Source organism: Lacerta agilis, chromosome 16, assembly GCF_009819535.1.
Source record: "Lacerta agilis isolate rLacAgi1 chromosome 16, rLacAgi1.pri, whole genome shotgun sequence".
Taxonomy (NCBI): domain Eukaryota; kingdom Metazoa; phylum Chordata; class Lepidosauria; order Squamata; family Lacertidae; genus Lacerta; species Lacerta agilis.
Genome location: NC_046327.1, coordinates 35,048,729 through 35,065,797, shown reverse-complemented (window position 1 = coordinate 35,065,797; position 17,069 = coordinate 35,048,729). Strand labels below are relative to the sequence as shown.

Genomic DNA, 17,069 nt, shown 5'->3' with positions numbered 1-17,069 from the left:
CAAAACCATGTTGATTTTAATAAAGTTTTGTCACTTGCTCAGAGCTTTTCTTTTGCTGTGATAAGTAGCTGGAGTGCTTTATTGGGAGGACACACAGAGAGAGGTTCAAATTCCTGTTCATCCAGGGCAGCTGTGGGCTGAAGACGGGATTCTCTTGCCCTCACAGGCAGACTGTGTTCTGAGTGCTGCAGAAATTATTGATAATAATTTAACAACGGCATGCTGTTTCCCAGCACTGCAAGTCCTTCCAGGTTTTTGATTATTCTGGCCTTAGGCATACTGCTTATTACTTTATCTTCTTTAATCTGACAGTCAAGACTTGGTATAAATGGACTGAAACTCCCTCACAATGCTATTTATTCCTCATGGTAAACCTTCTCCCCCTGCCCTGCTCCTTGGCAAAGCATGGAGTTCATGGTTGCTGCTGTCATCTGCCCTCCATCCTGTTTTCCTCAGGTCAGTTGTCCTTGTTTCCTCAGAATCCAGGTGTTGCCACGAAAGGGAGGACCGTTCCCTGGAGACTGAGGGCTACACAACAGTGACCCCTTCACCATTCAGTTTGGCCACCTGGGCATGGATTTGGATTCCAGCTGGCGGTGATTCTGCGACAGTACTTTGGAGCGAGGAGCTGGCTTTCAGGCCATCTGCCCGTGGAGGCCCTGTCCTCAGGATGCCTGGCCCCCAGCTCTCCCGCCAGCCATCCACAGGCCCCCCCACAATGAAATCAAACCGGTCCAGCGGAGAGTGCTCTATGGTACACAGAGACTCCTCACCCAGGTAGCCTGGGTTGGCTCCCTCCATGGATGCGTCGTCTCCCGGGCTGCAGCGTCCAGATGGGGGGCCCTCAGTCTGGGAGGCTCGGTGGCGGGTGACCTGCTGAGTGTCCAGCTGCGGCTCGGCTCTTCGGAAAGAGTAATGGGCAAATATGCCGATGAAGAACATCTCGACAGCCAGGGAATAGTAGTAGATCACTGGAGGGGTGAAGAGAGAATTAAGAATATGGTACGCTCTGCAGCAGAGGTGGAGAACTTCCAGCCTGCTAGGGATTCAGGTTTGGCCCAGGAGGTTGTTTCCCCCAAACCTTGCCCACTTTCCCCACATCCGACATCGTATGCAGCTTCAGGTGTGGGGCGGGTAGAAAGAGACATGGCTGCCAATGCGCTCTCAGTTGTGCATCGGCAAGGGAAAGCAGATTCCTTACACCAGGCTTCCTCAAACTGCCCTCCAGATGTTTTTGGCCTACAACAACCACAAACCCCAGCTAGCAGGACCGGTGGTCAGGGATGATGGGAATTGTAGTCTCAAAATATCTGGAGGGCCGAGTTCGAGGAAGCCTGCCTTACACCTTCCTTTGATGCTTAGGCCAGACCAGCCTTCGCCAACCTGATGCCCTCCGTAGGTTTTGGAGTACAAGTTCCTACTGGGTCTTGATTATGAGACACTTGGTACAGCTGCAACATTCGAGCAATTAACAGTTGACTGACTGCCCAGAACTAATCAAAGGATCAGGTGATCTGCCTAGAGATATGGAGCCCGGCAACAGACGGGTGATAAGTGAATGTTCCCATAAGAGGCAGCACTGCTCAGCTTCTGCTATGTGTGGTATCTAGTGGCGTTGGTTTATGAGAAAGTTTAGAGAGAGGAAAGTGTTTGTTGTTTTTCCTAAGATCCTGTGTCTGTATGTATGTTGTACATACTAAACAACGTTTAGTTAAGTCAGTCCCTAGTGGCAGTGTCTGCTTCATCCTATTTCATCGGTGTTTCCAACCAAGCTTCCTGAAAGTCTGCACGTGCTCTGCTGTGATCCTTACAGAACTCTGCACATGTTCTGTGAACACTAACCCAGACTTGAACGGGGCCTGCAACAGTTCCATCAGCCCCAGCTAGCTTGGCGGGCGTCGTAGTTGCACTAGCAGAAGCCAGCAGAATGATTCCGAGTAGCATAACAGGGACATCCCCCTGCATACCTCCACAGTCTCCCCGAATCTGCTCCAGGGGGTTGAGGGAACCCCGAGAACAGCATGGGAGGGAGAGGGGTACTGTCAAGTAAGCAGAAATGCTTATGCTGATGGAACAATCTCCTTGGCTCTACTGTGAATACAGCTCCCGGGGTTGGTGAAGGCTAGCCCAGATGATGCCCTGCCCCTTGCCCAAGAGCCAGCTTTGTAAGGAACTAGTTCCCTCCCCCTTCTCTGCCCCCTGAGAGACCCCAACCCCGAAAGAGGGCAGGGAACCTCTCTGGCATGAGACAGCAAGGAAGGCAATTACCCCAAGACAGCAAGTCAGAGAGCGAGGTGGCCCTGCCCGTCAGCCCAAGAGCCAGCTTAAATGCCGCCTGCTGCAGGCTCCTGGCCTCCCTGAAGCAGCAATTGGGCCATTCCATGAAAAATGAGCCTGATAAGAATGCTAGATGAGCACTGGACTTTGGTGAGGAAGATTCCAAACATGCAGTCTAACCATTTTTGTAAAGCTAAAGACAAAAGAAGTTTAGTTTATGGACCTTCTTTTCAAAAGTCCACCCACGTAGTCTTCACAGAAGTGTTCGAGTTACAAGTTTTCTGATGATTTCCAACCCGTGACAGCATTTCCCCCTTAATTTTATATCGTTAAATTTCTTAAACTTAATTTCTGATTGCATAGTTGTAACCAATAAACATTGATTTAAACAGATAGGCTGAGTTTATCATTGATTCACCTCCCAACTCACAGAGTTTTTCCATAAATCAAACTTACGGTATCTCAAGCTCCATGTCCTTTTTTGTCCCACCCATGACAATAACATTTAATAAAATTGTCAAAAATATCTTTAAAAAATAATAATAAAAATAGTAAAAGGTTCAGTATCTTATTAAGAACATAGTTTAAATTTTGGTTGTTAATTTTTATGTATATTTACATTGTTACACATGTGTGAATACCAAAAAACATGGTCCAAGTGTCCCACCCGTGACAATGGAATGCCCCACTTACCTTGGGAGCGTGTAACTGGGGAGAGAGGCGGGCTGCAAGGGATGGCCCCCACTGCCCCCATGGTCTCCAGGATCCCACTCTGCAGGCCGCAGAGGACGAGAACCAAGATGATGCAGACGAATTTGGAGCGCAAGTTGTAGCCGTTGAGCGCTGGCTTGGTGGCTTTGTAGAAGAGCAAGTAGCCATAGAAGGATAGGAATGTGGAGATGGCAATGATGGCGTAGATGTAAGAGTTGGGGTTGGTGTAGCCCACCTGGGAGAGAGGGATGGGCAAATGAGATGCCAGATGCTGTGACTCCCCCCCCCCCCCAGCAGCACGTGTTTGGGCAAAATCCTCTGTCGCTTGAATGGCACTTGCAGAGTAGAAGTCCAGGGCCCCACAGCAGCAGGAAAAAGTGGGCCCACTCAAAATGGTTTATGCCATTTGAGGTAATGCACATTACCTCCTAACAAGCCACATACACTTACTTACCCATGGACAAAGTAAGACTTTCCTTCTCCACAACAAACACTCTGTGAAGTGAGTGGGGCTGAGAGACTTGAAAGAAGTGTGACTAGCCCAAGGTCACCCAGCAGCTACATGTGGAGGAGCAGAGACGCGAACCCGGTTCACCAGATTACGAGTATACCGCTCTTAACCACTACACCACACTGGCTCTAAAAACGCCTAACTCCACTGCTGAATGGTGCAGTGAAGATCAGCACATTTGGAGAAAAAAACAAAAAACATAGTTCAAGGTCCTGAAACATTAGCTCTCGAGAGTATATTTAGGTTGTTGTTGTTTTTAGGACACCTTTCTTAGTTTCTTCCTACAAATTAATACCACAGGGTTTTTTGAAATATTAAGCAGTAAAGAAATGTTTTAAAATAAATAATGGAAAAGGCTAATCTTCAACACTAGCACTGTGGCATAATCAGAAATGTGAACAGCTTGCAAAACTGCAGGATACAATACAGAGAAGCTCACATTTCTACTGTAACTGTAGCTAATCCCATTCTGATCCATAGCCTAATCATGAAATCACTGGTTCAATTTATCTGGCTTTAAATTAACAGAGAAGATGGGAAATGCCATCGCACTCTTTGTCAGCAGGGATCATCAATGTTTTTAAGGCACATGGGCCGATTTGAATTTTTGAATCAGTGCTGTGGGCACCACACCTTCTGAGCAGGTATCTCTCCCCCCCCCCCTCTCTCTCTCACACACACACACACAGAGAGAGAGAGAGAGAGAACAAGAGAATGAGAACAAGAACGAGAACGAGAATGAAAACACACACCATTTCCAAGGGATCTGGGTAAAAGCTGGATCCAACACAATCTGAGCCTTGAAAAGCCCATAGAGCTAAAAGAGGAAGTGGGAAAGAACATCACTTTTCTAACTTCCCCTTTCAGTTCTATGGACATTTCAAAGGAGAAAATGTTAACCACCCTCCATGCTTCATGGTGGGGTGAGGGTGTGTGTTGAGATAAATATTTTGTGGGCGCCAGGGGAAGACCTGAAGGGGACCACTGCATATACATCTCTAACCTAATATGGAAATCCAGAGGTGGTCTGGGGGCCAGAACTGGCAGTGGTTTTGCTTATACCACCCAGGAGTGTCCCCCTTGCTGTTCCCTCTTTGCCTGTTAACCAACGCAACGCAATTCTCTGAACTTGCTTCTCACATTCATTTCCTCCCCACCTTTCAATTTATGTCCTGCACGTGCTTGAACTGGGGGCTGCTTGCAAGCTTTCATTCCCAGGGCTGTGGAATTTCACTGTGCTTTTAAAATGCCGATGAGCAACTTTTAACTGATACCAATCAACAGTTGCCCCGTTCCCTAATTGCCAGGTTTGCCCTGGTTGGTCCCAGCCTGGTGCTCAGGAAGGTAACAGCATTTTCATGTTAACATCCAGCGATACCAACCTTGTTCTCTGGTCGTCATCCAAATAAACTGCTGCTAAGGTTCAGCCAGAGCTTCCTATCATTATGCATACAGAATCTGAGCTGCCTTGCCACAACAATTTGATATGCTCTGGCTATAATTAAGACCAGCTTTGTTACTCAGTGAGGGATAATGATGCCCAGATTCGTGTCGGCTCAGTCCAATGGAAGCACCTATCATCAGACCAAAGAACGGGCACCTGTCACTTTCCTAAGGAAAATATCCAGCCTGCAGCATCACTGGGAACACCAAGCACTCATTCTGTGCTTAATAGACATGCCCAAGGTGTGCCTTAATTCCCTCCCTCTCTGCCTGCCAGCCATGAATTTCACAGACAGAATTACTTACATCGCCATAGTCATATTTCTCATCCGTCCAGAGGATAAGCGCGACGAAAAAGAGGATGGTCCTGATGACAGAGAGCTGATACACAGCCAGCGTCATACATCGCAAGTTTGTTCTGCAGAAGGGAAGAAGCCAGTGGTTTTCAACCAGTGGGCCATGGCACCCTGAGGTGCCTTGAATGACGGTCAGGGGTGCTGTGGGCAACACTGGCCTCTGTCCCTCTTTCTTTCCTTCCCTCCCTCCTCGGATGCCCTCTTTTGTATCTGCCTCCCAAAGGCTTGCGCAGCTGCTGGTTGCAGCAGCCCTGGCTGCAAGCTCTCCAGGCGAATGGTGCCTCTGGTTCTGGCCAGGGGGTGCTTCCCAGGTCCATATGGGGCAGTGTGGGGAGGCACCTCTCTTTGGGGTGAGGGGATGCAGGTCAGAGACCAGGGGCAGCAGCAGTGGCCGCCCAGAGGACTCCCAAGGAGAGGGGAGAGGAGAGGAGGCTGAGGGAACGCTCCACAAGGGAGGGTGTTTGAAAAGGGGTGAGAGGCTGCCAGCTCTGCAGGGAAGGGGTGACATAACTGGGCTCCTGAGCCGCACAGGGTTGCTGCAGAAATAATGTAGTTAGTAAAGGGAGTCATGGACTCAAAAGGGTTGAAAACCTCTGGAAGAAGCCAATGAGAGTGACTTCCCATGGTGTAGAGCAGGGGTCAGCAAACTTTTTCAACAGGGGGCCGGTCCACCGTCCCTCAGACCTTGTGGGGGGCTGGACTATATTTTGAAAAAAAATATGAACGAATTCCTATGCCCTACAAATAACCCAAAAATGCATTTAAAATAAAAGGACACATTCTACTCATGTAAAAACACGCTGATTTCCAGACCGTCCGCAAGCCGGATTTAAAAGGTGATTGTGCCGCATCCGGCCCCTGGACCTTAGTTTGGGGACCCCTGGTGTAGAGAGAGGAAGAATTAAGCATGGGTTCCCTGATTATACTCAATATCCTGTAGTGTAGAACCTCAGCCAAACGATTCAAGGGCACTGTAGATGACGCTTCTGTAGTTGTTTAAAAGTAAAGGGACCCCTGACAGTTTAGTCCCGTCGCAGACAACTCTCGGGTTGCAGCGCTCATCTCGCTTTACTGGCCGAGGGAGCCAGCGTTTGTCCGCAGACAGCTTCTGGGTCATGTGGCCACCATGACCAAGCCACTTCTGATGAACCAGAGCAGCACACGGAAATGCCGTTTACCTTCCCGCCGGAGCAATACCTATTTATCTACTTGCACTTTGACATGCTTTCGAACTGCTAGGTTGGCAGGAGCTGGGACCGAGCAACGGGAGCTCGCCCCGTCACGGGGATTCGAACCGCCAACCTTCTGATCGGCAAACCCTAGGCTCTGTGGTTTAGACCACAGCGCCACCTGCGTCCCCTGTAGTTGTTTAGGGAAGCTTTAATATTTGATGAATTATTGTATTTTAATATTTTGCTGGAAGCTGCCCAGAATGGCTGGGGAAACCCAGCCAGATGGGCGGTGTATAAATAATAAATTGTTGTTGTTGTTGTTGTTCTACTCTCCGAGACGGATTGAGCATCAACAGTGCAACACTAATGGGTTGCACCACAACCATCTTTTGAGGAGTGGAGAACAGAGGGAAGGAAAATGGCAAGCTTGCAAGTAAGAATCTTAAAAAATTCACATTCCCTTTTTAAAACAAAAAACCCTAGCAGTGGAATTCAGTGTAAAACTAAGAAGGGTATGCATGTGGGGAATGAGGTCCATTTGCACAGCTGGACTTTCCCTCCCCCTGCACAACCCCTAAAACTGTTCTGGGGGTTCCCTCAACCCCCAGAGCAGCTTTAAGGGGGTGGAGAGAGGGGAAGTCCAATTGTGCAAGAGGACTTCATTCCATGTACAGCAACTTAATTGAATATCCCCCCTACATTTGTAACCCTTAAGATTGTAAAGGTAATCTTGAATGTGAGGAGGCACTTTCTGGTGGAATGGCAGGGGATTGAGCACAGGAGGACACCAAGCAGGAGTTCTAGGGGTCAGAGAAAGAAAGTCGTAGTTCCAAATAGCTCCACCCCAATGAATTATTGTTTATTATTACTTAAGTGACTCCTATGCCACTTTTCAAGACCACAAGTCCTTTCAAAGCAAGTCGCAATCACATTACAAACAAATTTACAATGAAACAGCAATCGCAAAGTTGCAAACTTTAAATTACACATAAGTCTGAAGAAGTGTGCATGCACACGAAAGCTCATACCAAGAACAAACTTAGTTGGTCTCTAAGGTGCTACTGGAAGGAATTTTTTATTTTATTTTGTTTTGACTATGGGAGACCAACACGGCTACCTACCTGTAACATAAATTAAAGGTAAAGGTAAAGGGACCCCTGACCATTAAGTCCAGTCGCGGATGACTCTGGGGTTGCGCCACTCATCTCACTCTAAAGGCCAAGGGAGCCAGTGTTTGTCCGCAGACAGCTTTTGGGTCATGTGGCCAGCATGAATAAGCCACTTCTGGCGAACCAGAGCAGTGCACAGAAATGCTGTTTACCTTTCCGCTGAAGTGGTACCTATTTATCTACTTGCACTTTGACGTGCTTTCGAACTGCTAGGTTGGCAGGAGCAGGGACTGAGCAACAGGAGCTCACCCCGTCGCGGGGATTCGAACCGCCGACCTTCTGATCGGCGAGCCCTAGGCTCTGTGGTTTAGACCACAGTGCCACCCACATCCCTTATACATAAATTAGATTCATTAAAAATCTAAAACTAAAAGCAGCATAAAACAATAACTGGGAAAATGAGACATTGAATAGGAAAACCAGAATGAATTAGGCATAATAAGGAAATGTGATATGCAGAATTTTTAGAGGTCAAATAATTCAGCCTGGCTCAACATTTTATATGTATTTAAAAGCACAGGGTTTGCGCAGCCATGGAGATAGGTGAAGAAATACGGTAAAAGGCATATGAGGAGGACAGCTCTAATGTGAAGGACTGGAAGCTTCAAGTTGTTGTACAACATGAATGTGTGTGTTTGTGTCAGTGTAGGACCTTAAGGAGAAGACTTATCACCATCTGTTATGTGCTAGGCACCACTGAGAAATAAAAACAAAACCACAAGTCCTTGCCTGCACTTTCATACCAGTAATCTAAAAATGTGAGGCAAAAGGAACGAGGAGATGTGGGGAATGAGGAAACTTTGCAGAGCCTGTTGTAAGAAGGGGGTGGGATGTATTTAGTTTAAGTATTCTGGATCAGTTGCAGATTATAGGGTACAATAAGGAAGCTATAACGTGCAGGACCAACTCTGACACGGCACAAAGGCAGGCTCTCCTTACCTGTTGGCAGCAATTTCAGGAAGGCAGCAACAGCAGCAACAGGGGAAAGGGTCTGGAGAAACACGCTGGCTCTCCAGTTGCTGGAGCATTCGGTCTGATCCACCAAAGAAATCTCTGATCAATGCAAGGAATTTCCAGAGGGTGATGGAGTGGTAGCTGCAGGAACAGGAGCATTACAGATTATGCATCTGCTGGATCAAACAGGCAATGCTGTGGAGCTGGAGAGGACTAGTTGGTGGAGCAAGTTCAGACCTTGGGCTTGTCACCTTTTTGCCTTTTCCGTTTGTTTGTTGATATGATATACACAATATCCTTCCTTGGGTTCTCAGGCTGAAATGTGGCACACACGTTCAGGACACAAGGCTACACGGCCACATCCATTTTGAAGGGGGAAAGGGGTTGCTGCATAATATTTGTTGTGAAGGTGGAGATGGGGAAATGGAAGGCGGGATGAGCAGCCACAATGACGCTATTCTATGGTCCCAGTGATGTGTTCATTGTGCTCTAGTAGTTATCAGTTTAATAGGGCTGGGTCCAAATGCAGCTACATTTGGGGTGGTGGGAAATGATCAAATAGTACAGCCAGGCAGTACATGACGTAAGTGCATTGAGGGAATCTAGAGCCATACCTGCAGTAAATGTTGCATAATGTGGCATTGGGATTCTGGAGGAGAATCTGTTGCAACTTGAGTTTGCCCACCGTCTTCATGAAGGAGACTGCCATGCAGTCATTCAAGGTCCACAGACTCCTTCCCAAAGGTCTATTTTATTCACCATAGAGTCGTTTGTCAAAAAAAGCAAACACAGGGGCAACTTGAGTTGCATCCTGTAGACCAGCTGTGGGGAACCGGGGGCCCTCTAAAAGTTGCTAAACTACAACTCCCATGTTGTTGTTCAGTCGTTCAGTCGTGTCCGACTCTTCGTGACCCCATGGACCAGAGCACGCCAGGCACGCCTATCCTTCACTGCCTCCCGCAGTTTGGCCAAACAACTCCCATAAGCCCCAGCAAACATGGCCAATGGCCAGGGATGGTGGGAGTTGTGATTCAGCAACATCTGCAGAGCCAAATGTTCCCCACCCTTGCTGTAGATTTTTCGAGGAAAAACAATCCTGGATAACTTCAGTTCTTCTTGGCAGCAATTCCCTTAGGATAAATTGCATTTAATCCCGCTCCTCCCACCCCCTATTCCCACTCCCATCAAAAGAAACTCACATGGAGGCCACAAAGTTACAGACGAAGGAAGCACGAGGGATGAACAAACCAATGAGGGAAGTGAGACTGAACACCTGTTGGGTAAAGAGATGGGATATTAAAGGATTTGCACCTGGTTTGGATTGCAATTTGTCCCTAAGCAGCACATACCTTTACACAATCTATTTTATGCAAAGCACATTCAGCGCACATTCTTTCCCACAAGGGCTTAGGGGCTTGTTATGTACTGAGTTGAATAGGATCCAAAATGCACCAGTCTGATTGGTCCTAGAACAATAGGATTGAGATTGCAGCAGTCTGACTGGTCCCAGAACAATAGGATTGAGATTGCAGCAGTCTGATTGGTCCGCAGGAGCCACCCAATCCAGCTCCAGGTGGAAATGAATCCGCACTCCAATTGGCATACAGGAGTATCCCGGAATTAGCCAATCACGTGGGGCCCATTGTGTAAATAGTGTATATAAAGCAAACGTTTTGGGGGAACTGCATTCCTCACTACTATGAGCTGAATAAAGAGCACGAAATTCACACTTGACTCTGAGTATATTTCAGGGCTCTATAGTTTACCCCTCACTGAGTTACAGTTCTCAGCAGCCCTTTACAAACTACTGTGCTCATAATTATTTGCAGGGGGGGGGGACTCTGAACGTGCTTATGTCATGTGTATGCAGCCTTCCATTTAAGCCATTAGATGCTACCACAACATGAGGCTGCAAACGAAGCCAGCTAATTACACATTTGTGTGACACAGTTATGTGTGATAGTACATAGGGAGAGCTGCAAGCCTGGAAACAATGGGTTGCAGGCAGCTAAATTTTACTCAGGGTAAACCTATTGAAAGGAAAGGACTTAAGTTAGCCAGGATCCTAAATCAGCTTCACTGTGGTTTCTCAGCTGGATTTCCTAGGAAGTGAACGCAGGGTTGCAGTCTTAAGAGGCTGAGACAGGGGAAAGAAGGGCTGCCTGCTTCCTTTGCCCGTTCTTACCGGATAGACCCCCAGGATCCAGAGCGAGAGGCTGGTTCGGCGGGAGCTGTTGCCATGGCGCAGGAAGAAGCCCATCTGCTCCAGGAAGAGGCCGACCTGCACAAGGCCCAGGAAAACGGGGACTAAGAAGATCCAGATCTGAGCCTTGATGACTGTGCGAAAGGGACAGTTGCAGGTCAGGGAAGAAAAGGGCAGAGATCCCTCATGCAGGATTACTACAGAGCACCTTATCCGACCTGGAAGCCTTTTTGTCTGATCCCAGATATTCAAGGGCTGACTGGGCTTTTTCATGTGTGAGAACGCACTCTGCACATGATCAAAGGCACTCTGTTCTTACTGCACCACGTCCCATGGCTGAGGCAAAAACAGAATAAGTTCTGAAGCCCTTTCCCCTGCCTTTCGGTATCCTCTGGCCAGCCCTCCTTGCTTCCAACCACAGCCGCATCCTGGTCATAATTCTCCACCCCACCACAGGTTCCCCAACCTCACCTTGAAAGATCTCCGATGACAAAGGGAACTGACCCCCAGAGAGAGAACAATTTGAGGCGCGCGCCATTTTCCTCTCTCCTGGACAGGTGCCTCCAGGTTCTCTTCCCCCCCCCCATCAATAATCGCTTCCTTTCCTATCATTAGTCACCACATTAATCATTGACACAAGCCAGCCACAGGTGTCTTGACAACAGGGCCAAGTCCACCTCTCCTCACCTGCCAGGGAATCCTGAACCAGGGCAGGTACGTATTGTGCCATGAGGGCAGACCCACACTATATATTTAAAGCACATTCAACACACATTTAAAGCTCAGGACTTCTCCCAAAGAATCGCGGGAACTGTAGTTTTCCCTTCAGGGAGCTTGTTTCCAGCAACCTAAACACCATAATAAATTTGTTACATCTTCAATGTGCCGCAAAACTCCTGTTATAGGCCGATTTAACTGTCTCTTACCCAGTGCTGCTCTGAACATAGTGAGGGTCCTATTCTCTGAAATTCTGCTGCCTTGCTGCCCACAGACCCCCAATGACTGTATGCTGTTTATAACAATGGAAGTCAATTTCACTGGACTTCCAATCACCATTCTATTAACAGTCCACACCTGTACAAACCTCCTTCCCTTTTAAATGTGGATATTGTATTAAACAGCAAGCAGTAAAGCCAGACCAGAGGAAGGCACTGCAGTATTTCCCCCGAATGTTTATTTTACAGGTAGCAAATCAAACACAACTGAAAAAAGCAAAATAGCATTCCTACCTATCCTCTTGAGAGTCCCATGGACTGCAAAAAGATCAAACCTATCCATCTGAAGGAAATCAGCCCCAAGTGCTCACTGGAAGGAAAGATCCTGAAGCTGAGGCTCCAGTACTTTGGCCACCTCATGAGAAGAAAAGACTCCCTGGAAAAGACCCTGATGTTGGGAACGATGGAGGGCACAAGGAGAAGGGGACGACAGAGGATGAGATGGTTTGACAGTGTTCTCGAAGCGACTGGCATGAGTTTGGCCAAACTGCGGGAGGCAGTGAAGGATAGGGGTGCCTGGCATGCTCTGGTCCATGGGGTCACGAAGAGTCGGACACGACTGAACGACTGAACACACCTATCGTCCTTTTTCTGAACCTCATTGTTTTACTGGAGCAGCAGGAAATACCAGTTTAACACCAGCACATTTTGGCCCAATGAGAAGTAAGGAATTGTGCTTGGTTCTCCCCGTTTCAGAGGACTCGGGAGGGGTGAACAGGTGCAAAATGGCAGAGCTCCTGCGTTTTTAATAGCAGCATGGAAAAGTGAAGCACAGCAAGCGCCTTCGCAGCCAGCATCATCGGCCAGACTCCCCTCTTTGAAAGGTTCCCTTCACTTCCACAACTGGTGTGTTTTGGGGCAGCAGGGGAGGTAGACTGTGGCTTCACTTTTGTTCCACATTACCACCAGTTCCAGACACCATGCAGATTAAGAGAGAAAACTATTGTAATATTCTAAACAGAAGTGAAGTGTGTGTTGTCAGATTTCCAATTTTTTTTTATCATAATTTTTTAATTAGTTTTAAATTACAGTCCAATAATAAAAAAAGGTAAAGGACCCCTGACAATTAAGTCCAGCCGCGAACGACTCTGGGGTTGCGGCACTCATTTCGCTTTACAGGCCGAGGCAGCCAGCGTTTGTCCGCAGTTTTCCCGGGTCAAGTGGCTAGCACGACTAAGCCGCTTCTGGCGCAATGGAACACCGAAACCAGAGCAGCGCACGGAAACACTGTTTACCTATTTATCTACTTGCACTTTGACATGCTTTCGAACTGCTAGGTTGGCAGGAGCTGGGACCAAGCAGCGGGAGCTCACCCCGTCGCGGGGATTCAAACCACCGACCTCCTGAACGGCAAGCCCGAGAGGCTCAGTGATTTAGACCTCAATCATCCTTGTTTTTCCTTCGCCAACCATCTTCCGCTGTCATGTGGGATGCCTCCATTAAGGCAGAGCAGAACTGGAAGCCAGATTTCCAGAATTCTCCCCCACTTAACCTGTTTATAATTTTTGGTATCCAGGGAGCATATTAATGTAAGAAACTGCGTTATTATAGCTGCATTGACGCATAGCACCAAGCCATTGTTTGTTTTAACCATGGTTTGCTCAACAAACCATGTGATGAACAAACCTACCTCATCTTGTTTCTCCTAAATTTGAATTGTTTTCCAGCTGCTCTAGCCTCACACCTCAGTAACTGAAATGGGTTGGATGAACAAACCATAGTTAAGCTGTCGGGTTTTCAGACATAATGCCAAATCAGTTATGATCTGACAGTTATGAATCTTACGGACAGATTATCAAACCATGGCTTCACTTGGTGTCTTGTTACCAGAAAACAAGCCATGGCTTAGGTGGCTAGTTTCAGGTGTTCAACCAGACTTTGGCTAAACAAATAATGGCTTAATGTTACATGGGAGCCAGGCCAATGAATCAAAACCAACTCGCCCAGTCCTGTCCATACTGGCTGGCAGGTGCTCTGCAAGGCCTTATGTAGAAAGTGTTTCGCTGCTTACAATGCAATTAATTCTAACCCTGTCTACTCAGAGGTGATGCCAACTGAATTCAATGGCATTTAACTTTAACTCTCCCTGTCAGAGTTAGAGGATATTCAACACAGAAGGTGAATAAAGAATGGATATTATTTAAAGAGTATTCGAAAAATTACCGTGATAACAAAATTCTCCTGACAGACCTTGAATGATTCTTGTAACATATTGGCTAATAGAATATTGTAGTATGAAAAGTTCTAGGAAAACAAAAATAACAAGGCACTGCGGGTAAAACGACAAAATAAGAAACAGTACAATGAGAATAATCAGAAGTTTATTTTATATACTTCATCATTTTTTTCTTTTCCCCCCTTTTCTTTTCTGTAAAATACGTGTAAGTTGTGTATATTGTTGGTAAATGTTGTATTATTATGTATTGTCATGTAAGTTGATGTTGATTGTTCAATAAAGTTCAATTTCTACTCAAAAAGAATTCAATGGCGTTTACTCCCAGGCAAGTGGAGTTAGGCCCTTTTCAGCCTGCAGCTCCTGTGCTCTACCTTCAGCCCCCCCTGCTCCAAATAGTCCAAAATAGGTAAAGCACAAGAGAACCCTTTCGACCAATAGCTTTCCTATACTGCTTTGTAGGTCTGCCTCTACAGATGCAGCAGGCTTCACCTGACTTCAGACTGTAGGGCTTTGAGTTGCATTTGTGATTTGCTCCCCCACTTAAAAGGCTCAGGCTGCTCTGTGCTGTGATATTTTGTACTTACAGGGAGTTTTGAAAACCAAAAAACATGGGGAGCATTCAGCCCTACAGTACCCAAGTGATCCGAAAAAGTAGAATCAATTCTGTCACTGAGGCTCTTTGCTTCATCTTTTCTGCTCGTGGAACAGCTTCTAGGATGCATCTATATTTAGCTTTTTCTTCCAAGTGCAGCTGTTCTGAGCTGCAGGATAATTCCAAGGGTGACTACTGTCTGCTTCTGCCTCTTCTTAATTTTGACCACCCTTTTGCAGGTACAGGTACCGAACTCACGAACCTTTGCTGCAATAGCAGGGATTACGTACATCAGTGGTAGTTAACTACACCACTTAAACAGCTGTAGGTTGTAGAACAGAACCTGCCAAATAGTACTGGGGCTTTTGCGAGATGATAGTGTGAAGCAAGATGATGATGATGATGATGAAGCAAAGGAAACCAAGTTTAAGATTTGGTACCCTGTAACCTACTCAGGAGGGACACGGGTGGCGCTGTGGGTTAAACCACAGAGCCTAGGGCTTGCCGATTAGAAGGTCGCCGGTTCGAATCACTGCCACGGGGTGAGCTATCGTTGCTTGGTCCTTGCTCCTGCCCACCTAGCAGTTTGAAAGCATGTCAAAGTGCAAATAGATAAATAGGTACTGCTCTGGCAGGAAGGTAAACGGCGTTTCTGTGCACTGCTCTGGTTCACCAGAAGCGGCTTTGTCATGCTGGCCACATGACCCGGAAGCTGTCTGCGGACAAATGCCGGCTCCCTCGGCCTATAGAGCAAGATGAGCGCCGCAACTCCAGAGTCGGACACGACTGGACCTGATGGTCAGGGGCCCCTTTACCTTTACCTTTAACCTACTAAAGAGGGATGCGGGTGGCGCTGTGGGTTTAAACACAGAGCCTAGGGCTTGCCGATCAGAAGGTCGGTGGTTCGAATCCCCGCAATGGGGTGAGCTCCCGTTCTTCAGTCCCAGCTCCTGCCCACCTGGCAGTTCGAAAGCACGTCAAAGTGCAAGTAGATAAATAGGCACCGCTCCGGCAGGAAGGTAAACGGCATTTCCGTGTGCTGCTCTGGTTCGCCAGAAGCTGTATGCCGGCTCCCTCGGCCATTAACGCGAGATGAGCGCCGCAAACCCAGAGTTGGACACGACTGGACCTAATGGTTGGGGTCCCTTTACCTTTACCCTACTCAAGGGACCTTTTGATCTATTCACCATCAAGGGAAGGTGCTATGTTCCTTCTCTCCCCTCACCTTTAATGCACATTTATAGGTGTAGCAGTGACTCTAACCAACATTAATATGTATGGAACCCGGGAGTGATGATTGTTCCATTTTATAAAATTCTGAACTATAGCATTTATGGTATGTATCTAGAGCATCTACATCCAATCAGGCATGGAGTTAGTATCTTGAGCATCTGAGTTTTCGGGGGTGGGGCAATGGAACAAGTTTCTAGTCCATATGGTTGCAGAGGAAGAGGACTGGAATAAACAGGAATTCCACTGGTCTTGAATAGGCAGAGCTTCAGATCACTGCACAGCTCCTATTGATCACTCTGCATGTCTATAGTTGCCTGCCCCTCGGCCACCCAGCCCTCCTCTCCCTGTCCTTTTATTCTTTCTGCAAAAATCCGTAAGCCTTTGAAAAGCGAGGTCTTGGAAACAGGGCCAGCCCAAGACATTTCGGCACCTGAGGCAAACCACAAAATTGTGTGCCCCCACCTGCCAGGGAAGAACGGGCGAGTGAAGACCTTCATCAGGAACAAGGAGGGATTCAGGATCTAGTTTGGGAACAAGGAGGGAGTGCAGTGGCAGCACCAGCAGGCAATGTATTCCTTGGAGGTTGGATCTGTTGTCCCTGTGGATCCTGCCACCCGAGGCAGCCGCCTCACCTTGCCTCATGGGTGGGCCAGCCCTACTTGGAAACACAGGTACCATAACCTGCTTACGCTTTAAAAGAGACCGTGATTACAATCAACCAATCATCAGAGTTTACTGAAGGAAGATCCCATAACCCCAACAATAACCAGGGATGCCATGACAGCAGCCGGCGCAGTTCTGACAGTCAGCCGCAAGGGAGCAAAAGGAGCTGAAAAGACAGCATGCATGGGGCAACAGCTCTAACATAAAACAATTACATTTAAAATCATACAAGGAGGAGAAACGGCGCTGCAACTTCCACAACTGGTCATTAAAGGGAGCCCCAAGGTGGGAAGACGGGGCCAGCAATTTCCCAAGGGGCAGGGGATGCTGTGTCCCCAAACCATCATGAAATGGGGGGCAGAAGGAGGGGAGGAAGTCTAAAACCAAAAGCAAGACCACCTCTGTGTGTCTGGGCTACCTTTTTCAGCAGCCCCTTTCCACATGGGACCTGATTTTCTTCCTTTTTGTGAGGGCATTGGGTCAGGGCCTGCCACAGCATGGCAGAGCACGGTATGCCCTGCCCAGAGGCCCCTTCCCTCCGTAAGTGTCCCGAGAGGGGGGAAAGGGGCCAGCCAGCGTGTCCAGGGGTGCCCAAGCCCGGGGCGGCATCCGAC

General features: G+C 47.7%; 1 protein-coding gene across 6 annotated transcripts; it reads right to left on the bottom strand.

Annotated features, from left to right (window-relative positions):
- Window positions 1-407: 407 nt before the first annotated feature.
- On the bottom strand, window positions 408-11,566 carry LOC117061095 (organic solute transporter subunit alpha-like). 6 transcript variants are annotated; one of them, XM_033173777.1, is made up of 7 exons: window positions 11,268-11,566; window positions 10,779-10,874; window positions 9,793-9,866; window positions 8,579-8,734; window positions 5,249-5,360; window positions 2,971-3,223; window positions 408-971 (listed from the first exon to the last, which is right to left on the bottom strand). In XM_033173777.1, the coding sequence occupies exons 1-7, from the start codon at window positions 11,406-11,408 to the stop codon at window positions 529-531; spliced, it is 1,275 nt and encodes a 424-aa protein (XP_033029668.1). In that variant the 5' UTR covers window positions 11,409-11,566; the 3' UTR covers window positions 408-528. The 6 variants fall into 6 exon arrangements, with proteins under 6 accessions (XP_033029668.1, XP_033029671.1, XP_033029670.1 ...); XM_033173778.1 differs by having other exon boundaries at window positions 410-971; window positions 10,779-10,930; window positions 11,268-11,399; XM_033173780.1 differs by lacking the exon at window positions 9,793-9,866.
- Between the last annotated feature and the right edge of the window lie 5,503 nt (window positions 11,567-17,069).

Excerpts from the sequence above, each read along its gene's own strand:
- LOC117061095 (XM_033173777.1), bottom strand. The coding sequence starts at position 11,408 with ATGATAGGAAAGGAAGCGATTATTGATGGGGGGGGGGAAGAGAACCTG. Across the intron at positions 8,735-9,792 it reads TGTAACTTTGTGGCCTCCAT|CTACCACTCCATCACCCTCT; the intron begins GTGAGTTTCTTT and ends CTGTTCCTGCAG. Across the intron at positions 5,361-8,578 it reads CCTGAAATTGCTGCCAACAG|AACAAACTTGCGATGTATGA; the intron begins GTAAGGAGAGCC and ends TCCCTTCTGCAG.